Source organism: Asterias rubens, chromosome 9, assembly GCF_902459465.1.
Source record: "Asterias rubens chromosome 9, eAstRub1.3, whole genome shotgun sequence".
Taxonomy (NCBI): Eukaryota; Metazoa; Echinodermata; class Asteroidea; order Forcipulatida; family Asteriidae; genus Asterias; species Asterias rubens.
The window spans coordinates 14,286,156-14,310,769 of NC_047070.1; the positions used below are offsets into that span (position 1 = coordinate 14,286,156).

Consider the following 24,614-nt stretch of genomic DNA (forward strand, 5'->3'; position numbering starts at 1 on the left):
TAATGATGTTTATTTTAAGAGAAACTTTGTTTATGTAAACTGAGGGTGGCGAGTGCATTCCACCTCACAGAGCTAAAATAACACTTTCGCTGTGACGGGCCAACCAGAGCAAAATCACGACCCCTGGCGTATTCCGTTTTTCATCTACACATAATGACCCGAACAAAATATTGAAAATGGAGAACATTTTGTAACAAGAAGAGCTTGTGATGCACTCTCGTTCGTGCTGTCTTCTAAAGAAAACCGCCGCGGGACAATTGTTGCTATACTTCCTCCATCACGAACTCATGTTGACGCGGTCGGCATATCCGCTTCCTAGAGTGTGTGACTTAAAAAAAAATGTGCATACCACTTCTCTTGGATCTGCAGAGATAATGAAGGTTGGTGCCTTGCTTTCAGGTTTGTGTATGCTCAGGAGTTTTACCCAACCATGATCAGTGATGATGACTCAACCAAACATCACTGAACTCCACTGGGGACGAGGGAAGGCTTGTGATGTGAGCTTTTCATCAGCGTCGGACTGGACTGTGTTCACCTACTCACTCAGCCATGGCATGAGCCTCCAGTATTATTAGGAGCAACTTCCTCATTTTGGCGGAATCGGCACTCGGGACTCGACGAGGGTTGTTGGACCTGCAAATAAAGTCGCCGTATACACTCCGTACGTGATCAACAATACATCATCTTCTCCACTATTCCGCACACGAGCTCCTTTTAATTAATGTGCGTTGAGAAGAAGAACACAAAGTGTCTGAAAGCTAGCACTGGATTTCATCTGTTTCGTTGTCTTGTCTCGATCGTGAGAGTATTCACGACAAACGTGGAGGACTTTGGGTGTTTTGAAATTGATATCCGCTGAAGTTGCAAGAAGCCGAGTGCGCTGTCAATATTGTCCAGAGTGAAGTGGAGATTGAGCGAAGTTTTGAAGCGAGGAGAGCGTTTAGGCGTTTGGAAGCATGAAGGTGAGTCAATGGTGGGAAAGTTACCCATGACGACAGTTACGAGTATGAATATTTACGTGAACATCATAACTAAATATTTACGTGAACATTTACCTAAATATTTAAGTGAACATTTTACCTAAATATTTACGTGACATTTACGTAAATATTTACCTGAATATCATACGTAAATTTTTACGTGAACATTCACGTATACTCTCTTAATGTAAAATAGTGAAAAGACACTCTTTGAGGAGCCATATGAATGACAACTCTATTTCGAGTGGTCTTCCACTCTTTTAGATTGAAGTTTGCATCTTTTTGAGTGATGTTTCACTCTGTCCTGGAGTGAAACCCCTCTAAAAGAGTGAAATAACCACCACTCTTTTTGACGAGCCATGATGAGGGACAGCTCGAAATGTAAAGAGTGGTGCTTTTCACCCTTTTACATTTAGAGAGTAAATATTCACGATTTGGGCCTAAATCGCAAACATTATTTTAACGTGACTATTTACGTGAATATTGCGAATTTGGGCAAACACCATCGTGAACACTATACATTAACATTCACAAGTGTTTACGATGCTTAGTTCAAATCTGTAGCTGAAAATTCCTTCTTTCTTCTTGCATAAATGTTGGAATCTAATATTATTAACTTTATTCAACCTATGAAAATGTCAGCTGTATTTTACGTTGCGCACAGTAGGCATGTAAATGAGATAATTGTTGGTAAACAATGTAAACGGAACGTGAACGCATGTAATGATTTATTATTGATGCATCAATTAGTATATTTCTTTGTTTACATATTTTGAAAATGATTTATTGGATGTGATCATTAAAAAAAACCAGCTTGCCTATTCAGAAACCCTCACACGTTAGTGATTTGTTGACTTACTGTTTAAGCCAAATTAAACAATTTCTTCCACAATACAATGTCAACAAGTTGAAAGAACGAAATTAAAAATATATATTTGCTTGAAATCCAAGAAATACAGAAGTGATTGTCCCTTTTATGATTGGTATAACGATTAAAATTAGTGTGAAAGCATACCTAAACATGAAGTTTATACTCAATACCCAAACCAAATTTTTGGGTGAAATATTTACACTGAAATGAATGTTATCATTGCTTTCTCTTGTGTTCGTTTCGGAGGCCATGAACGTGTACCTTTTTACCAATTTACTATAACATAAGCTCAACCACAGCAGTCAGAACATGCCCTTTGTGGTGCTTTTAAAAAACCTGTAAGAGCAATGCAATTTCTTCGTATTGGAGATCAATTAAGTTTTCTTATGCCTTTTATGTCCTATGTCCTATAAAAGTAGACAGCAAAATATCTTGGCACTGTTCTCATAGTCCGCAGAAACACGCGCTATAGTCAGTGCTCTAAGCACAGATTAGGGTGGTGTAGTGTCTAGCCCTATATAGGACACTTTCTCCGTCACTGTAGTACAATACGAAAGTGTAAGGCCGCCAGGGCTAGTGTAGTGCCATGACATTGGGCCCAGTTCTCTTTACATTGTTCATAGTTAGGGTTCATGAGAGAATTGATGATACTGACCTGACCCCTAACCCCCACCCCCCCCTTCGAGAGCCCTTTTACTTCTTAACCCAAACCCCACCACCCGCTCGTCCCGCCATACCACCCCAAGAGCATTCAGTTTATAAGAGTGGAACAGGGCCAGTGGCTGACTAAGATCGATTATTAGCATCAGATACCCCGAGCTCATTCAGCTCCTTAAATGTTAAAATTTATTACCAAGGGTATTAAGGTCATCGATCCTGGTTGAACCCGAAGTGTTTATCATTCTTAAAGATGAACGACTGCGGTATACGTTTAGGTATACGTTTGGTCGAACGATATTCTCCATTGGTAAAACTTAAGCATCGAAGTTGGAAGAAAGATATCGAGAGAAAGACAAAACACTTTTTGCATAGAATATTGTGTGATTTCAGATTCTTGAAGCCTTTCTCTCAGCTTAAATCTCTGAACCAAAAACCAAAGGTATACTAAAGATCTAAAAGGTCTAATATACATACCAATGTACTGCACACTTTCGCAATATTGAGTACTGTGAATTGCAGTCGCAAGGGATTATTTCGACAGCTCGACCAACCCCGAAAGTTCCCCTTTTTACTCGCTTGCCATTGTTGTTGGAAAAGGGAAAAGACTGACAGAACTGTTGACATGACGCTGTGTCACAGTTTCAAGCCGTAAGGCAAGGTCATGGGTTACACAATCGATTACACCGCAAGAAAAAATCCCCATTAAACAAAATCAGTGAACTCAACAATACACAGAACATTGTGTTCGCCCCTGACGAGAGTAAGAAAGACACAAAAATCTTTGTAAAAGTTTTTCCCCTCGTACGCCAAAGCATTGTGTTGCGAAACTTTTTTTCGTAAAAGACCGATACCCCGTATTGAAGATAAGAATGCATTGAAGTCATAATTTATGCAATCAACGGGAATACTGGTTTGTATTTATTCATTTACCTTTTTTTTTACAGTTCTTTCACACATTCTACTATCTGTGTTTGTTATTGGTGTTTTTGAATACGACAAGGCGCCAGACTGTACTTAAAACATGCTTCCATGACTCAAAACGCAGAGATTAATGGTGATGAAATAAGTGCATTCTGTCTGAACTGATCGGTCTGATCTAGATTTGCCAGCATTTCAATCAATGGAATATTGCACCACTTTGACTGCCACAACAGGTACTTAATGGACACTTTATGTTGTAATTTATTTCAAGAGTGATGTAATGTTTGTTAAAGACGCTTTAGCGATGGCGGCACAAGTCTCTCTATACAACTTATGTTAATAAAATTGTTTGGTTTTGTGTGTGTGGCTCATACACACAGAGGGTTATACGAACATGAGAGATAAAAATGCCCACATACACGAGGAAACACGTAGACAATTAATTATTCAAAAACACCAATAACAAACACAGGCTGTGTGAAAGAACTGTAAAAAAACAACAACAACAACAAATGAATAAATAAAAACCATACATTAAAATATTCACGTTGATTGCATAAATTATGACTTCAACGCATTCTTATCTTCATTCATAATGTTGAAAAGAATTTACCTGACATTAATTATGTTTCCGCTGATTGCTTGAATTATGACTTCATGTTTATTTCCATTCATAATGTTTCAAATCTACCGTATATGATAATTGTAATTACATATTACAGCATGCAGGAATATTCTAACCCTTTTACCGTTTCATAAATTGAAAAGAATAAACCTGGCATGTTTTAGTTGATTGATTGAATTACGACATCTCCGAAAAATGATTATGATAATTAAATAGATTTAGACAATACAGGAACCGTCAGAGTGACGCAAGAAAAAAGGGCAAACTCTCATCATAAAAACACCCAAATCCACGCATATCCCCGCCAGTAAAACTAAGTCGGCTAATTAAAAAGAAAATCACCCACAGTCTCTTTCCACTTGCCCGAAGGTATCTGAGGGGGGATTCGTAGGCGAGCATGAAGCGTGACATCAAGGGGTTGATGTTCACCCCCGGAGCCCATCGCTCTTTTCTCTCGAGATGAGCACGACACTTAAAGGCACTGGACACCTTTTGGTAACTGTAAACCAGTATTCTGACTTGGTGTAGCCCAACAGTATAAACTAGTGAATATTTGGGCTCAACTGGTCATCGAATTTGCAGGAAAATATTGAAAGAAAAACACCATTGTTGCACTGTTTGTGCGCTTTCAGATGCAAGGCTTCAGCCGAAGTCTAATATTATTTGAGTAAGAAATTGCCCTTTGTTTAAACTATATCTTCTGAGGGAGCCGTTTCTCACAATGTTTATACTACCAACAGCTCTCTATTGCTCGTTACCAAGTCAGTTTCCATGCTAACAATTATCTGGAATAAATAACCAACTACCATGTGCCTTTAAAACCTAAACCCGTCGTCGTGAGATATGTTACGGGATTTTAATCGCATGATATGAAGTACGCTCATCAGATTTAACGATGGGCTTGTGGTTTTCTGTAATATTTATTTTAAAGTCTCACTGGAGTAACATTTCATGAGCTAAGTGATCAAAATTAATGCAGTGATGCGTTTTGGTCACGAAGGGATTGGTTTTATGATGGTGATTGCACTTTGCAGAAAATACATATAATTGAGTGGGAAACCAGTCACAACAATGTAAACTTAATGTAATTTTGACTTGTAACCCGTTTCTATTCAGCAATATTTGTGAGTGCTTAGCAATTTCTTATTGTGCTTAGCCCATAGGCTTTACCGCAAACCTTTCTATAACGTACTTCCACCACGCAAAATTTCAAATCCAACTCAAAAACTAACTTAAAGGCAGTGGACACTATTGGTAATTACTCAAAATAATTTTGACCATAAAACCTTTTTTGATTACGAGTAATGGGGAGAGGTTGATAGTATAACACATTGTGAGAAACAGCTCACTCTGAAGTAACGTAGTTTTCGAGAAAGAAGTTATTTGACACGAATTTGATTTCGAGACCTCAGATTTAGAATTTGAGGTATCGAAATCAATCATCTGAAAGCACACAACTTCGTGCGACAAGGGTGTTTTTTTCTTTCATTATTACCTCGCAACTTCGCAATCGAATGAGCTCAAATTTTCACAGGTTTGAGATACACCAAGTGTGAAGACTAGTCTTTGACAATTACCAATAGTGTCCTGTGTCTTTAGGTCCACGAGCTCATCATTTGCCATGACAAACACTGAAAATAAAAATTCAACATGTCGTCTAAGGTTCAATAAGCCAGTTGGATCCAGATACTCGTGGGTTATCGAATTAAACAAGCTCAGTGATATGGCACTTCTGGAGCTACGTAGAAAAGGAACATTTCAAAATATGTTTGATAAATGTGTACGTTCTCCTCTTACGAGTCAAAATACAACCGCCTATCTATAATTAGCATCACGTATCCACGAGCATCGATCATTCTGAAGTAAACAATGTGTTTATATTCTAGGAAATTTACACAAGTGCTGTCGGTCTTGAATGAAGTAAATAAATGACTGTAATTTTTCAAAAATACTGCGGACGTGTACGTGTGTGTGTGTGTGACGGCGCATAATTTTGAAATAGGATATGTCAGGTTTTAATTTCCGTTCCCAAGGTACCGCTTAAAGGGAGGACATTGGTAATAACTCCACAAATTAGAAACCACACCTAATTGTTAAGGTTGATTATGTTTAAAATGTGGAGAAACAATTTCCCTCAAAGGAATGTTTTTGTAGAGCTTTAAAGACACCGGACACTATTGGTAATTGTCAAAGACCAGTCTTGTTACTTGGTAAATTTGAACATATGCGTAAAATAGCATATACCTGTGAAAATTTGAACTCGATTGGTCGTCGAAGTTGATGTACGCCGGTTAGTATCGCTCATGTTACCCGCTGCGCTGTGCAACCGTGGATGGTGCGTATTAGTTGCACGGCACGTCTTGGTTCTCGACCAATCAAACTTCCAATTTTGTTACCGAGGTATAACAATAATTGTTGTGTTTAATTATCCAACCCTTTACTTGCAGACATTTGGTAAGGGGGTATTTTGGGTACGTAGTTATACGTAGTTAAAGTTATGGTCGGGTGTCGAATTTGGACGCGAAGAAAAATAATTATTCACTCTATGCAAATTTTTAGTCGCGAGAATAAGCAGATTTGGGGTCAATTCTGCAATTAAAAATTTGCATTAAGTGAATATTTATTTTATAACGTTTACTTCACGTCCAACTTCGACTTTCCCACCATGACTTCAAGTACGTACCAAAAATACCCCCTTGCAAAATTTAGGCAAGAATGAGATCATTAACACAATGTATTCGCTGAAACAAACTAATAAGATACATCCAGCCCCGGGGGCCACGAAGCACAAGGTGGCTCCCTAAAGAAGCTAAAGACAGGTAAAATAATCTAAAGACTGGTAATAACTATGACACGCGAAAAGACTGCTCTTCAACTTTATTAAACTATGAATTGTTTCGTATAATATCCTCCATGACCTCAACTCCGATAGGCCCTACCCAAATAACTGCAAAATTTCGGGTAAGAGTAAAATATTAACAAAGAAAATAACTTTATGAATAGAATCGCCTCGATAAGATAGATTGTACAGACTGTCCATACCCTATGGATAGATCCAGCCCGGTGGGCCCACGAAGCACAGTGCCCCAAAGAAGCTAAAAACAGATACAAAACAAGACAAGCGATGAATTATTGTCCCTCGTTCAAAGCACATTCTGCGTTTCAACATGAATACCACCCTCGATATAACAAAGATATCCATAAGAACATTAAGAATAGACATTTCTAGCGTAACGCCACAGCGCAAAAGACATTAGTGGTCACCTACAGTTGCAAAACTTCCCGTTCAGCCAATGAAGCGACATTGTAAAAAGAAAATACTGTTATTATAATGGCTTGATAATCTCATATTAAATCTCATAATTATAATCTGAGAAACTGTTCATGCAGAAGCGTTTGCTACCACATTATATTATTGTTTCTCAAAACGTTATGCATTATCAACAGCTGGAGCGTTCTTACAAAGTAAGTTTTTCTGGTCATATTTAAACTTTGGAGTAATTAAACTGATAATGTATATTAAATCTCCTTTAAAGACACTGGACACTATTGAGTAATTGTCAAAGACCAGTCTTCTCACTTGCTGTGTCTCAACATATGCATAAAATAACAAACCTGTGAAAATTTGAGCTCATTTGGTCGTAGAAGTTGCGAGATAATAATGGGGAAAAAACACCCTTGTCACACGAAGTTGTGTGCTTTCAAATGATTGATTTAGAGACCTCACATTCTAAATCTGAGGTATCGAAATCAAATTCGTGGAAAAATACTTCTTTCTCGAAAACTACGTTTCTTCAGAGGGAGCCGTTTCTCACACGCTCCCCGTTACTTGTTCCCAAGTACGACTTTTCTGACAATTGTTTTGAGTAATTGCCAATAGTGTCCACTGAAAACAAAGTGAATCTGTGAAACGTTTCTGCACGAACATGGACAATTTCACAGCGAATGTTCTAATTAACTTCAATCACCAACCGATGGATACTTGTTCAAACAAAAGCCAAACTAATCACAGTGTGTTGCGAATAGGATAGTCTAAGGAACGCACTGTTTGAGTTCATAAATGTGCAATTAAGACCCCGATTAAAAACAAAAAATGCAATCAGTGTGATGACTTAACTCTGTCATGGATGAAACAATGTTATCTCTAGAACTTAAAAACCTTTAGTATAGGAGCTGATCCCATCTCTAGCTATTCTTATGGACTCGCTGATTAACAAGCAAAGAATTTGATCAACTCAGTGGGAAATCATCCAGATAAAACAAATAAAAAGCCCTCATTGGATGCTAAGACAAACAAGAACGGACGTCTCGGCACATGCCATCTTCGCCAATTACGCTGAAGGATCCAGAGCTATGGCGAGATTGGGACATCGTTAAATGCACTGGGCACTATTGGTAAATAATTGTTAGCATAAGCATGCAACTAAATTGGTAACGAGCAACGGAGAGCTGTTGATTGTTGAAAACATTGTGAGGAACGGCTCCCTCTGAAGTAACGTAGTTTTTAGAAAGAGGTAATTTCTCACTCAAATATTAAGAGACTTCAGGTCTGAAGCCTTTTATGAGGCATCTGAAAGCGCACACATTTGTGCAACGAGGGTGGTTTTTTCCTTTCATTGTTCTCTTGCAACTTTAATTACCTATTGGGTCCAAATTTACACAGGTTTGTTATTTAATGCAAACGTTTGGATACACCAAGTAGGCATACTGGTCTTTGACAATTACCAAATGTGTCCAGCGGCCGATTTGACAAAGAGTTAGGACTAGTCCTAAACTTAGGACTAGTCCTAAACTTAGGACTAGTCCTAAACTTAGGACTAGTTCTAAACTTAGGACTAGTCCTATAGGAGATATTACAAACTTAAGGCTAGTCCTTAGTTAGGACGAGTAACTCGTAAGAGTAGTCTTAACTCTTTGTGAAATCCACCCCAGTGCCTTTAAGAAGGAAGGGGAAAAGTTCAAATTAAGAATACAAACAAGACCCTCGAAACCACATGCCATTCATGCTGAGCGATCCTGCTGGATCCATGTAATCAATGTACTCCAGTTGCTGTTTCCCCTCACTGTATGTATGCTTGAGGAAGCTGCATACTTAACCCATTTATGAAGTAATGAAAATAGTCAATATTATTTATACACCGTTTATATTAATCTAAACTCCTTGTAAAACCAGCACATGATCTCATTACAATACAATCATGACGTCATCATGTGACATCATAAGTACCCAAAGCCTGAACTCCCAATCTCATTAGACAACGATGACGGCACTGTGTGACCTTAAACATGACCCAAAGCCTGTACCCCTTATACTTTCCCCTTTAAGATCCAAGTAATTAATTTTCACACTACAAGTAAAGTATAATTCCTCCAAGATTGTGTTTTAAGCTTCTGACACCTCTTCAATTATTCATGCACATCATTTTCCCATAAGCACGCAAGACTGTGCGTCGTTTCTAGGTAACATTAATGTAGAACCACGGTTGAATGGTCACTATTGCAGAACGTGTTGATGGATTTGTTAAAGGCAGTGGACACTATTGGTAATTGTCAAACACTAGCCTTCACAGTTGGTGTATCTCAACACATGCATAAAATAACAAACCTGTGAAGATTTGAGCTCAATCGGTCATCGAACTTGCGAGATAATAATGAAAGAAAAAACACCCTTGTCACACGAAGTTGTGTGCGTTTAGATGGTTGAATTCGAAACCTCAAGTTCTAAATTCGAGGTCTCGAAATCAAATTCGTGGAAAATTACTTCTTTCTCGAAAACTATGGCGCTTCAGAGGGAGCCGTTTCTCACAATGTTTTATACCATCAACCTCTTCCCATTACACGTTACCAAGTAAGGATTTATGCTAATAATTATTTTGAGTAATTACCAATAGTGTCCACTGCCTTTAAATATTTGGTGAATTGAAGTCAACGACATTAATATCATCCGTATTGCAATGGTAAAAGAGAGAGATAGGGAGATGAACTAAGTACATATTGCTTGGCAACATATAGCTAAGGATAATAGTAAAATGGAGAATTGGTGAAAAGGCTTTTCCCCTGCAGTGGAGTGAAATAGGCTAGACCGAGACAGAGCATTGTATACTACTTCTATGGCCAAGAACTGCTCCATCCAAGGCTACCGTAAGGATGTCTTTGCTCCTAAATTTATAACACAGTAATTGTTTTTAGGAATTGGAACAGTGCATTCATTCCAATTATCCATCTACGTAGATTTCATCTCATCATGTGGTCACGTTTTCTAAGAAATGTCAACAATTTTGTCCCTTTTATAATTTCGTGTACAGGAATTCTGCTGGCGTCCGTTTTGTGTATTTACTTATTTCGCATTGTGGGGCTTGAAACATTCTTACTTTTTAGCCTTGTATAAAAGGCTTAACACAATATTGACTGTACGGAATCCATTGAAACAAAAAATACAAATAGTGTCTCAAACAATTGACAGTGTTTGAGCTTTAAAGGGTCTGTGTGTAGTGACTCTAAAGATTGGTGGCAATGAACACTTATTTGGTAAGAATTTCAAATCAGCTTATAGAATGCATTTTTTGAAACTTTTTACTTCGAAGTAATACGGTTATAATAGGAACAAATATCACTGTTTATTAAAGCTTCAGAGATTGCGATTATTCTAACTGCGTGGACATAACCGCTCCGGATTCCGGGCGATTTTTCCAAAAACGTGTCCACGGTTTGAAAAGGAATGTTTGTATATGTATATCACTATTTACATATATAGGACTAAAACAATCAATCGGTCCAAAAAACCAAAGGTATACTTTGCCTTTAAAGCCATTATACACTTTCGGTACAGAAAAAAGAAAGAAAAAGTTCACAGATTTACAAATAATTTACAGGGTTTACAGAAGGTAATGGTGAAAGACTTCTCTTGAAATATTGTTCCATGAAATGCTTTACTTTTTGAGAAAACATTAAATCAATATAAATTCTCGTTAGCGAGAATTATGGATTTATTTTAAACACATGTCATGACACGGCGAAACGCGCGTAAACAAGAATGGGTTTTCCCGTTATTTTCTCCCGACTCCGATGACCGATTGAACCTAAATTTTCACAGGTTTGTTATTTTATATATAAGTTGTGATACACGAAGTGTGGGACTTGGACTATACTGTTTACCGAAAGTGTATAATGGCTTTAAAGGGCTGAAGGGTTAAATAACTCTTATGTTATAACTATTTACAGTTATTTCAATTGTGTAAAGAGCTGTTGTTTCTTCTTGTACCGTGGTCTGCCGAAAGTTCACCAAAATGGCACAAAACCCCGGTTGTGACTTTGAGAAATAAAGGTCTCTCGCCTTTTGAATTCAGGAAACGAAAAACCCCAACACAGCTCTCTAAAACTTGTTACTTCAACGGGACCCGGAACAGGAAATAAAAAAATGCAATTACAATCTATTTGTCGTTAAATAGACTTATTTTGTGTTGTTATTTTGCCCTTGCATTCCTACAATTTTCCCTTGGTGTTCCCCATATTTCTTTGTTAAAACACCTGTCTATTGTTGTGTAGTAAAACCTGCCTGAATAGAGTGTTTTGAGTATGGGGGGGGGGGGGGGGTGATTCAAAGAGGGAATGTTTAGAGGTCTCGGGTAAGTGGACTTGCCATCGCAGTGAAAATGTCTGCAAAATTTTGCCAGACGTTATGCCCCCGAATTTTCATACAGCATGTAAGCAGAAAACTTGCTTAGCACAAAAAATATTTGCTTAGGAAAAAAAGGTTAACAGCCAGAATAAAATTTATAAAACCATTAAATGAATATAAATCACTAATCAATGATTTATTCGATTCTTATTTGCTATGATTTCCTTTTTTTATGGAGTTATAGAAGCAAGACAATGTGATGAACGGGAAAGGGGTGGGTGCTTTTTAACTAACTCTTTGTGAAGAAAGGACCCTCTCAGGTATTTTGGGGGATTTTGTTGGGTGTTTACGACGGACTAGATCATTGGTTTTTAAAAAAAGAACAGCAATGTACACTCGGGAGGAATTCAGACATGTTTAATGCTATCTGGACCCGAGGTTTAAATAATGCCGGCGGTTACAGATAATAAAGACCACAGACACAATGGACAGTAAAATTGTATAAAAGGAATAAATACGAACACGGAAATCACCCTAACAAATTAAGAAAAGTCTGTTTGCGACCATGTCTTAGTTCGAAGAAATTTTTACATACAAATAGTCGAGATTTCGGCAATGTAAAAAGTGGTTTCTATTCTTTACGTTATTATTTAGAAAGGAACTGGGGGTTTGAAAACCGTCGGTCATTATGAGTTTACAAAGACGAAAGACAACGTGGAAGTATGGGAATAAAAAAAGCAACACGGAAACCACCTTAAAAATATAAAAAGGTGCATTTCTGTTTCATAATGACCATGACTAAGTTCGAATAATTTTTTCCATTTCCTGACAAATAGTCAACATTTTGAAAGGATTAAAAGTGGTTACCTCATACTCTGTTATTATTTAGAAAGGAACCCGCGGCTTTGAAAAATGCCGGCAGTTAAAGAAGAAAAAAAACAGTGAAATGTGACAATGAAAATAACAAACACGGAAATCAACATTAAAAAAATATACAAAGGTGTGTTTCTCAGTTCATTGGCCATGACTGAGTATGATGGGATTGTTGTTTCCATACAAATTGTCGACAATTTGACACAGTAAAAAGTGATTACCTCATCCACAGTGTAATTATTCACAAAGGAATTCAATACATGCAAAGAGGAGGTTCATTTCATCTTCCTGTTTCGAGCAAAAATACAGGTATTTTTTAGTAAAACTCCAAAAAACAATGTCCATACAAACTTAAGAACGACTACAGCTGTTGATAATGTACCTTTGAGAAACAATTCCATTCGAAGGAATATGGTTTACAGGCAGTGGATACTTTTGGTAATTACTCAAATCAATTATTGGCGTAAAAACTTACTTGGTAACGAGTAATGGAGAGAGGTTGATAGTATAAAGCATTGTGAGAAACGGCTCTTCTGAAGTAACGTAGTTTCCGAGTTTCGAGACCTCGATAATTAGATTTTGAGGTCTCGAAATCAAGCATCTGAAAGCACACAACTTAATACGTGTGACAAGGGTGTGTTTTCTTCCACTATTATCTCGCAACTTTGACGACCAATTGAGCTAAAATTTTCACAGGTTTATATTTTATGCATATGTTGAGATACACCAAGTGAGAAGACTGGTCTTTGACAATACAAATCATCAATAGTTTCTAGTGTCTTTAAGAGAGATAGATTCAAAAACGTTTCCTCAGATTGTGTATTCCAGTAATGGATTATTTTTCCCGGGTTGACATTACCGCTCTCCTAGTGTTCATATTATCGCAAAAAGGACTAAGGGATTCAAAGTCTAATTTATGCAATTTATAATCTAAAAAAACCTTCCTATCCCGACCGACTTCTTTCAATCCGAGCGATGGCCGTCTGAAATTTATTTGAACCGGCATTTAAAAAAGAAGCTGTTTCTGATTAGGAGTGTATGTACGATTCCTTCCTTAAAGGCACTGGACACTATTGTTAATTACTCAAAGTGTTTGTTAGCATAACAACTTACTTGGTAACGAGCAATGAAGAGCTGTTGATAGTATGCAACATTGTGGGAAACGGCTCCCTCTGGAGTAACGTTTTTTTTTTTTGAGAAAGAGGTAATTACTCACTCAAATATTTGAATCCGAGAAAGACTTCAGGTCTGAAGCATTTCTCAGGCATCTGAAAGCACAGACATTTGTGCAACAAGGGTGTTGTCCTTTTCTTTATTTTTTTGCAACTTCGATGACCAATAAAGCCCAAATTTTCCCAGATTTGTTATTTTATGTATATTTATTTTTATGTTTGGATACTGGTCTTTGACAATTACCAAACATGTCCAGAGCCTTTAATAAGAAGCTGTTTTTGATTAGGAGCGATCCGTCAGCAGACGACTCCTGCGTAAATTGACTTGTCAGGTTGCCTTGATTTATCGTTCTAATATCTCCATATCCAATATGCCTACCTAAGGCAAAGACCGCTCTCAATCATCAGAACATGGATTGGCTCTGTCTAACAAGAATAATAAAATTGTTCAATGTCTTCGTTGTCATTTTCTTCCATTTTGCAACTTTTTTTTCACTGAGAGAGGGATGGTTACGTTTGGTGCAGGCCCTACAAGAATTTCTTTTTTTAAATTGACAGCAATAACAATTTTTGGCTATGAGCCTATAGCAGCTTCCGATAGTATAAAGTATTTTTAGAGATATATTTTACGTCGAAGTTATGTGGTTATATAAATAATTAAACAAATCAGCTTTTATGCAAAATTTAATTTGAGTAATATGAGGCGTTACTGTCTTAGTTTTTAACTAATGATTATTTTACTGATGTCAACGACAGGAAATCTGTCATATGCATGCGTGGTTTTGTTTTCTTCATACGTTCAAGCTACATGCAGGCATTAATGTGAAAGCCAAAGCCCAGTGCTGGAAAAACTGTTCAATTACGCCTGATTATAAGAGCATAGTTATGCCATTGGTATGTCATTTTCGTAACCATTGATTTAATTAGCCTGGTTATTCATCATAGCAGTAACATCCTTATACATTAAACATGAAACAACACTGCTATCAGTATTAACGGCCGTTGGAACAAATACTATCACGACTCACATAATCCCCCACGTCGCTGAATCCTGCATGAAAATCTCATTGGTAAACAGTATTATTTTATTTTGTTTAAAAACTACTTGATGAATCACATTTGAGAAACTTTTGACTCTCTCTTTGGCTTTAGTTGATTCGTGACTTTATAGTGTCACGACTTTTTTTTTTTTTTTTTTTTTTTTTAGGTTTAAGGACGGTTTATAAATGGGGGGGGGGGGGGTTGAGCTGTGATTCATAACAGGAAATGGGGTTGGAAAACTGATAATTGAAGAAAATAAGAGTAACAATGAGGTTATTTCCCATTCAAAACAGTAAAGGACTTCAGGCCTAAAGCATTTTGTTGCCATCTGAAAGCACACAAATTCTGCAACAAGGACGTTTTTCTTTCAACTTCGATGACCAATTGAGTACATATTTTCACAGATTTTTGTTTATGCATACGTTGGGATACACTATGTGAGAATCTGGTCTTTGACAATTACCAAAGGTGTCCAGGGGTGGATTTCACAAAGAGTTAGGACTAGTCTTGTCTCGAGTTAGGACCAGTTACTGGTCCTAACTTAGGACTATCCATGCAATTTGTATATCTCCTAGGACTAGTCCTAAGTTAGGACTAGTCTTATCTCGAGTTAGGACCAGTTACTGGTCCTAACTTAGGACTATCCATGCAATTTGTATATCTCATAGGACTAGTACTGAGTTAGGCCCAGTGCCTTTAAATCTACCACAGTTTTCCCACAATATCGTTGTGCAGCAGTTTGAAAATTTGACACCACAAGGCTTTCTGCTTTGTACACAATCGTTATTGCTCAATATTTGCTATTGCTATCCATGCAATTTGAATATCTCATAGGACTAGTACTGAGTTAGGCCCAGTGCCTTTTAATCTACCACAGTTTTCCCACAATATCGTTGTGCAGCAGTTTGAAAATTTGACACCACAAGGCTTTCTGCTTTGTACACAATCGTTATTGCTCAATATTTGCTATTGCTATTTACCCTATGCGTGGGAGATTAGTGGGAAGAATTATAGTAAGGTTTCATCCATTTGGTATTAAAGGAAATTTACAGAATTGTTTTTTTTTTTCTAACAAAACATTTGCTGGCAATGTAAGCACTTCGTGTAATCCACCATAAACTGACAAACGTGTAGAAGTTTAAGATCGATCGGCCATCTGGGTCACGAGAAAATAGTGAAAAATCGATTACACATTATTTGCATGAAATCGATTTAAAAACGCTCACTGAGCGATTAACTCCAATCGGGAAACTAGTTTGGTTTTATTTCTCATCAAATACGACATTTCAGACAGAAATATTTCAATGGATGTTTTATGTCAATCTGTTATCTTAGAAGATTTGTTTTCTTCTTCTTACTAATTATATGTAATGTTCCTCTAAAAATGTAAAAATAGATGAGTAAATAATCCATTTGTACGCATTACACAAAACTAACGGTTGTTTCCTTTCTGTTTTATAAAGTGTATTCTAGCATACGTTTCGTCTCTGGTCTTCATCTGTGTGTTGCGTCATCATTACGTCAGCGGTGACGTCATCGAAATGGGGACCATACTAAGTGATGGTGACTCACTGACGGACGCAGTAACTACTGAAGCTAGTAATGGGGCGGATAAAAACGGTAAGTGTGCGCATTTCTGCGGGTTGTTCTCCCGCTAAGTAAAACATAAATTGCTAAGGGTGCACCCTTATGATGAACAGAGCGTTGAGCTCTGGATTGTTTGTAGGCCCTCGAAATACTGTAATCAGGAACAAAGAAACGGATACAGTGACAAAAAGATGTGCCCATGGGATGTTGACTTACAAACATTCGTCAACTGTGGTTTGACATGTATACAGACAATGTAACAACTAAAATGTCTACTCAAATCTAGAACCCTCAGACGAGTTTAAAGGCACTGAACACTATTGGTAATTACTCAAAATAATTTTTAGCATGAAAACCTACTTGGTAACGAGCAATGGAGAGCTGTTGATTAAACAAAACATAATGAGAAACAGCTCCCTATGAAGTAACGTAGTTCCTGAGAAACAATTAAGTAAATTCTCACTAAACAAATTGAATTGAGTTCGAGACCTCGGCTGAAGTCTCGTATTCAAGCATCTGAAAGCACACAACTTGTGCTAAGGGTGTTTATTCTTCCATTATTCTCTCGCAACTTCGACGACCAATTGAGCTCAAATTTTCACAGGTTTGTTATTTTATGCATATGTTGAGATACACAAAGTGATGAGACTGGTCTTTGACAATTACCAAAGGTGTCCAGTGCTTTTAGATAAAGTTTAAAAGGGCTCGAATTTCGGGTAATGATTCACATGACTGTCCTCTCTAAACTCCCACAGGAACTGGTTCAAACTGTCCACAATTCTTCTCGAACGAAACTGGACAAGACATCACGTGGCCAAAGACAACATTTGGAAGTTCTGTCCGAATCGTGAAAGAGAAGAGCATTTGTGGTGCTGAAGGTAACAATTGCTAAGCGAAATTTATTTGATAAGCAAAACCATAGCGGGGCAATGTGAATGACATGGCATATTGGCTGGTAATCCAATTCGGCTAAGCAAGATTTGTCCGTGCTAAGCAATTTCTTGCGGCTTGCCAATGCCCTATTTCATAAAGCTGTTATTAATCAAGAAATTCTTCTGAAAGAGTTTCTCCTAAGAAAAAAAAATTATGCTGAGAAAATCTCTGTTCATAGCAAGAAATGATGGGATACCAGTCGCAGGGAGTTTAAACTGTTAGGTATTTCTACTTGTAACCTGTTTCTGCGACGCAAGATTTGCCTGTTAGCAAGTTTTTGTGCTAACAGGCGTTGGGAGCACGCCAACAGTAGGCGTTTTAAATCTGTATAACGCCTTGAATCAAGACTACATTACTGATGCATTCAAGAATTGTCGATGTGATAATGTTAATTGGTATCAATTTGTGGTCTTCATGCAGCCGTGAGGGTGTGCCAAGATGGAGGTGAATGGGGACAAGTATATTTAGAGCCGGAACGATGTCCGAGCGATGTGGTGAGTCGACCATTTTTCAAACACCTCAACAGTTATTAAAGTGACGGATACCTTTGGTAACCACTTCAAAAATTAATGACCAAACAATTGACTTAAAACAAACGACCCCTTTGAACTTATGTAGGTTTAGAGAAGAAGGAAATGTTTTACCTAAAGGTTTGAACTTGAGATCTGGAAGCACAAAACTCTATTTGCAACAAGGGTGGCTTTCTTGCAACTTCAATGGGAACGCTAGGTGGCAGCAGACTTACCAGGTAAATTTCCATTGCTTACGTAGTTCTGAGCATGCGCACATTACCGAAAACAATCAATTTATCCAGAAAGTCTGTTGCTACCAAGCGTCCCAAAAGTCAAGCATTGAGCACAAATGTTATGCATATCATGGGCCACATAAGTGAGGATACATGTCTTTGACAATAATTGCCAAAATTTAACCCTGCCTTTAATAGGAATTTCAACACATTCGTACCTATTATATAGCTGAGATCGAGTTGGTAAATCAGTCATTATTACATGTTTTGTGATAACTGTACATGAATAAAAGCTACTCTTACAAGAAACAAATGTTATTAATATAATTAATACTTGTGAAACCCAGCAAGTCCAGTCTCCATACATTAACCCCCCCCCCCCTCCCCGCATGCCAACGGGAAAACATGTTTGCACAAAAAGATTAACCAAACGTGAAAAATCGATCCTTAAATAGGTTGCTTTTAATCGATCAAAACTCGAGAAACTGGTGTTCCCTTTTTCTCTCATCAAACTTTGCCAATCTCGTGGGTCTCTTGGATTAAGCGTCGAAGTTGTTGCTCTCACGAGGGGGGCCCCGAGGCGAAATTCGCGGTGCAGTTCACATAGACGAATGACCGCAATGACTTCGAAAGCTTTTTAAAGATTAGCATCCGTGTAGAAATATTAAAGGAACATTCATAATTGGTAAGAAAAAAAACCTCAAAGTATTTTCCTGCAAAGTAATGTGGGACTACGTTTGAATTACGAAAACTACTCCTTTTAAAAAGCACTATGTAATGGTTTACAAGGTTCTGTGGTGCAACATGCAGCCAATTAAACCAGGAACATCGGGTCGACGAACCCCTTCTCTTTTCGATAAGTGCACTGTGTTCTTTTACGCTCGTTACACAACACACGGGACCAACGGCTTTACGTCCCATCCGAAGGACGAATCATCATGGTTAAGTGTCTCGCTTGTGTCACGAATTATAATACTCTCCCTTTTTCTCGCGAAGGCCCAAATTAACACACAATATTGTTTGTGTTCTTGTTTTTTTAACCTTAGGTGCTTAACTTCTTTGTGTACATCGGTTACTCCGTATCGCTGCTGGCGTGTATTGTCGCCTTCATTATTTTTCTCCTAACAAGGTAAGTTCGGATGTCATTTTTATTATTATTAATGGCACTGTAGCCGATTTCCACGAAACGCTAGGATTAATCCTATCTCGAGTTAGGACGAGTGTCCTTACTTAGGATGGGTTGAAAGCGTCCTAACGTTGCGGAATTTAACTCGTCCTAAGTACTAGGATTCATCCCAATTTAAGAAGAGTTTTGTGAAATCGATTGCTGGACACTAAAGGTAATAACTCAAAATATATGTATGCATACAAAACTTACTAGGTATAAATGAGCACTGGAGATGATAGTATAAAACATTGTCAGTAACGACCCACTCTTGGTAATTTGCGCATGTTCAGAACTACATAAAAAATGAAGAAAAAAAATAACCTGGTATTAAAGTCTGCTGCCACCTAGCGTTTCAAAGTCTCCTATTGGCGGTTCTTCACAATTAAAATTAAAGCACTCAAACTAAACATTGTACTCTACTCAGGTCTTCCCTGCGGACTATAGGACACTACCAGTATCATATTCACTGGAACCTCATTACGTCATTCATTTTATATCACGTGGTATTCCTCGTTGCCTTCTTCACATCTCAACAAAATCTTCTGAGAGATTCGGTGAGTTTCTTTAACCTTGATAGGCCTTCCTCATCATATCTACCTCCATGATCATTATGAATGCCGAATTGGCAGCTACAGCATTGGCTAAGAGAATGTTGCTAAGGGTGTTGTGGGGGCGTAGTTGCAGGGACATCTTAATTAATAAACCTCCTTGCATGACGTCACAAGCCCAACAGAGTCCCCTCACTGAGGTAAAATGAAGAGCTATCTTTGGCTGAGCGTCGTGCGCAGCGCTCAAACACGTGCACTTTTAATTGTTTGACTTTTAATTGTTTGACATCAAAGGGTTCTTTTACGTGCGTTTACACAACACACGGGTCCAACGGCTTTACGTCCCATCCGAAGGACGAATAATAACAAACAAACACGACTTATAAAGCGCATTTATAAGCAATGGTTAAGCGTCTTGCTTAAGGACACAAGTGTCACAGCTTGGGATTCGGACCCACACTCTGCTGATCAGAAATACCAGAGCTTGACTCTTTATCACTCGGCCATGCGCCACGACACTTGTTTGTTAAAGTAACACAATCATATCTTTTAGGGCGTTAGTTTTTATTATCTCATGGGTATCCATGTTATGTGACATGACAAAACCCATGGTGTGAATTCTAACACCCAAGTCTTTGCAGTGTATAAATGAAAATAATATTTCACATTTCTGCTCCACACAGCCCATAATGATGAACATCATCAGTGCTCTGTTAGTCTATCTTGTCGTAGCAAACTTCTTCTGGATGCTCGTAGAGGGCGGGGTTCTGTTGGTCCTGGTCGCGACGCCGTTTCCAGGGGAGCAAAGAGGGCGTGCTTTCGTGAAGTGGTTTATACTCGGATGGGGTAAGTTTTATTATTAGAAGAGCTATTATTTACAGACATAATCGGCGAATAAACGTTTTTACTGCTTAGGAGACTAGATAATAGTAATAATATAACAAAACTATGACAACTTTAGTAATTAAGATATTAAACTTTTGACAAGTTCTTATGAAGCCTTTGCGATATAGGAATTTACCTGGGTAGTCTGCTGCCACCAAGCCTACCAAAGCCCCCTATTATTGCTATGGTAAATTGATGAATAACTTTCCATTTTTACCACAAAGGAGTACCAGCTGTTCTTGTAGTGTCTTGGATTATTGCTGCACACGTGTCAACACCGGCCGACAGGTGAGAGATAAATGGTCAAACATATTAAAGGGGCTCGTGGAAGACACATCTTTTTGAAGACAGTTCTAAAATTAACATTACACAATTGGCTTTTGCTATCACAACAGTTGCTGGCAGTGTAATTTTTTTTATGCAATCCACCTTAAACATAAACTGACAAACCTGTAGAAGTTTGAGGTCGATCGGCCATCTAGGTCACGAGAAAAATATCACATTTTGCATGACATCGATAAAAAAATTAAATAAAACGCTCACTGATCTATCAACTCCAAACGGGAAATTATTTTTACTTTTTTTCTCATCAAATGTGACATTTCGGACAAATCTATTTCAAGGGATGTTTTCTACTATCATCACCATTAGACCGTGTAAAGGTTTTATATAAACCTGTGATCTTCACGTTTTTTTTCTTACGATTTTTTTTTGTCCCTTGAAACTTTTTTAATTCCCTTGACTTGAAGTGATTTGCTTTAATTACAAGTTTTTTTTTTTGCGATTTTAGCGTTTTTAAACAACAGAGAACAAAAATAACTATCGATTACAATTAGTGTTCCTTTTTTAAACCTGTTCCTCATGAACAGCACAATATAAACAACGAAACCTACGAAAGTTTCTTATTTAACAAAAACTTCCACTCTTATTTGCTTTTTTTTTTTTTTTTACAGAACTTTTATGCTACAGATTGGCAATGGAGCGATTGAAAACTACATCTGTATTGTTGGGCCTATATTCTTAGCTCTTCTGGTAAGATAACACTGTACATGTTGTTGAGAAGCGTTTCTTATTGATTTTTACAAAGGAGGTATGGCTTCTTATACGTTACAAGATCTATTGAAATGGTATAGACTTTCATGGTTATGCTTACCGCCGAATTCCTAGCTTACGATCACGATTCCCCGTTTACGTGCAAGCGCCGAATTTCTGTGCTAGCCTTGTAAGCGTAGAATGCCTAGTAACGTGGAGTACGCACGCGCAGAAGCCGAAATTCGCCGCTAACCCGTGAAATACGCTTGCCGTAAGCACAGAATTCCATGCTTCCGTAAGCGCCGATTCTGTGCTTACGATGAGCAGAGCCATGAAATTGGGTCCAGAAGAATTTTCTTTTGCAACGTCACAGCCCGAGTTTTTGCCAAACAAAACACAAGTGGTCGTGGGTTCGAATCCCACCCGAGTAAAATGCCTGTGATTTTTTCCACAGGACTCGAGAAAGTACTGAGTATACAGTGCTACATACATCGGTGTATATGGGTAAAAAGCAAAAATTAATATTCTTTATCCCCGATGCAAATTTAACATCTATTAAAACACAAATTAACAAGAAGTAAATATTTTGAGAGTGAAATTTGTGTCTGTCTGACTTTTTCAGATTAATTGCATTGTTGTTATCGTTGTCATGCGGATACTTTGGCTCAAGCTTCAGGCTGACGACGTCCGAACGGGCATATCGGAGTCCACTAAGAAATCATGGTAAGAAATTGTGTTGAACTTAAACAACTCCTTGCATAAGAAGTCACAATACAGAGCAATCTAGATGATCAAATGATCGGAAGCCCCCTCATTAGTTGAGAGTTTTGGGTGGCGCGTACACGAGCGAACCCCCTTCTTATTTCGATAAGTTCACTGTTTTTTTTTACGTGCGTAACACAACACAACACACGGGACCAACGGCTTTACTTCCCATCTGAAGGACGATTGGTAATACCACTGTACATTATCGCCGTTCCATATTGTTGTTTCTGTTGTGTTTTCTGTTTAAAACACTATTTTGTTTTTTACATAGGCGGACAGCGAAGTCAACTTTTGTGCTAATCCTACTCCTAGGTGTTTACTACCCACTTCCAATGATACTCTTCGTCTTCGAGCCACCGTACAAGTTAATGTACGTGGTGTCTTTCTTCGGCACGATGGTGTCCTCCGTGCAGGGTCTGGCTGTCAGTACATTCTATGTCTTCTGCAATGCTGAGGTATGTGATCAGGTACGGACAGCATGGTTTACTAATGAGTGCTTGTTAATGTTTGCAGTGTACATTCTAATTGTTTACTAATGTTTGCATGTTTTTTACGAATGCTTGTTGGGTTTGCAATGCTTGCGGGGTTTTACGCCGAAAGATTGCACGGTTTACCAATACGTTACAAGGTGTACCAATGCTAACATGGATTACCAATGCTTGTAGTGTTCACCAAAGCTTAGGGTTTACCAATGCTTGCACGGCTTACCATGTTTTGGTTTACCAATTCTTGCAATTTATGCTTACATGGTTTACTAGTACTTAGCCTCGTAGTTCTTACCTGATTAGGGTTTGCTGTTGCTACCATTAATACGCTTACAGGGTTGGCTAATGTTGACAATTCCTTATATTATTTGCATGGTATTTTGAATTGTCCTTAAAGGGTTTACCATGGTTTGCTATTGACAGTAAATGCTTACAGGGTGACTGATGTTTATAGTATGATTTTACAAAATCTTAGGGTTTATCGAGGTTTAAAATAATTTGCAGTGCCTAGTTATTGTTTTGCTGTGTCAATGGTTTACTTTGTTCGCTAATACTTTCAGAGGGTCGTAAATGTGTTGTTTTTTTTAGATTGGTATACACTTTGATATAAAGACGTAAATAATTTATATGATTATGCGTGCTTAATTCCATTTTAGGTGAGACGAGCTCTGAAGAATCGTCACCGACAATGGAGATACAAGTCTTCCATGAAATACTCCGTCCGTTTGTCATCCCGTAGCTCCAGCAAGAGCGCCACCCCGCGGCACAGCAAGTCACACTCTTCCAGCGACAGTTGCGGGAAGCGTCCCGTCAAAGACGGCGACGAGATCGAGACGACGCTATCCTCTGACGTCAACTCTAACGTCAACCAATCACAGCAGAGGGAGATGTGCGTCATCATGGAGAACCAAGTGCCGTTGGCTGCGGGAGAGTCGTACGGGAGTATACGCGGGTACGTCAGGCTGAGTACCAACGAGCCCGAAGACGTGTAGAGGGGTGATGCCATCGGGGGGGGGGGCGTAGATAGACTGGGCCCCAAGGATAAAGACAGGTTTTTAATTAACATTAATTAACACGGGGTGGTTCAAAAGAGGGCACTATCAGAAGAAGTTTGTGCACAGTTCGACGTATGGGGGACAGAATTTCCTGCCAAACCAGCACAATAGGAGACTTTCCAACGCTAGGCGGCAGCAGACATACCGGGTAAATTTCCATTGTTTACGTAGTTCTGAACATGCGCATAATTCTGAGAACAATGGATTTACCCGGTAAGTCTGCTGCCCTCTATCGTCCCAGAAAGTCTCCCATTTGTACACAACTCAAGGGAAGAAACACTAATCGGAGAGTACACTGTCTGATTGTTATCAACTGTTGATAAATTAGAAGGGTGCACATCTAAGAACTTGGCCATTTATTTTATGACTCTTGAATTAATGTGGCGATTATGACACAAAATGTAAGCCTTTCATAAAGGCCAATGCAGTATCTCGCCTGCCAGAGATGGCCTGGATTTTGTTTTTGTTTTTTTGTATTAGACGGAAACATAGAATGAAAAGTAATAGAAAGGGAATGTAAATTGCCCGAGGAGGACTTCTCCCAACCTGGGAATGATCACACTACGATGATCATTATTACTATGAATATTAGTGTGAATAAATATTGAAATTGGAAGTGTATATTTTGTTTCGAGGTAGATAGTTCAAAC

The 24,614-nt window shown here is 38.2% G+C and overlaps 1 protein-coding gene across 2 annotated transcripts; it reads left to right on the plus strand.

Moving 5' to 3' along the window:
• The first annotated feature begins 374 nt into the window (after positions 1-374).
• On the plus strand, positions 375-24,066 carry LOC117295035 (corticotropin-releasing factor receptor 1-like). Of its 2 annotated transcripts, none has more exons than XM_033777598.1 (12): positions 375-962; positions 16,225-16,381; positions 17,104-17,226; positions 17,702-17,775; positions 19,073-19,155; positions 19,619-19,748; positions 20,426-20,588; positions 20,852-20,915; positions 21,581-21,659; positions 22,282-22,382; positions 22,696-22,891; positions 23,566-24,066. In XM_033777598.1, exons 1-12 carry the CDS (start codon positions 957-959, stop codon positions 23,899-23,901), a joined length of 1,512 nt encoding a protein of 503 aa, XP_033633489.1. In that variant the 5' UTR covers positions 375-956; the 3' UTR covers positions 23,902-24,066. The 2 variants fall into 2 exon arrangements, with proteins under 2 accessions (XP_033633489.1, XP_033633490.1); XM_033777599.1 differs by having other exon boundaries at positions 22,696-22,879.
• Positions 24,067-24,614: the final 548 nt, after the last annotated feature.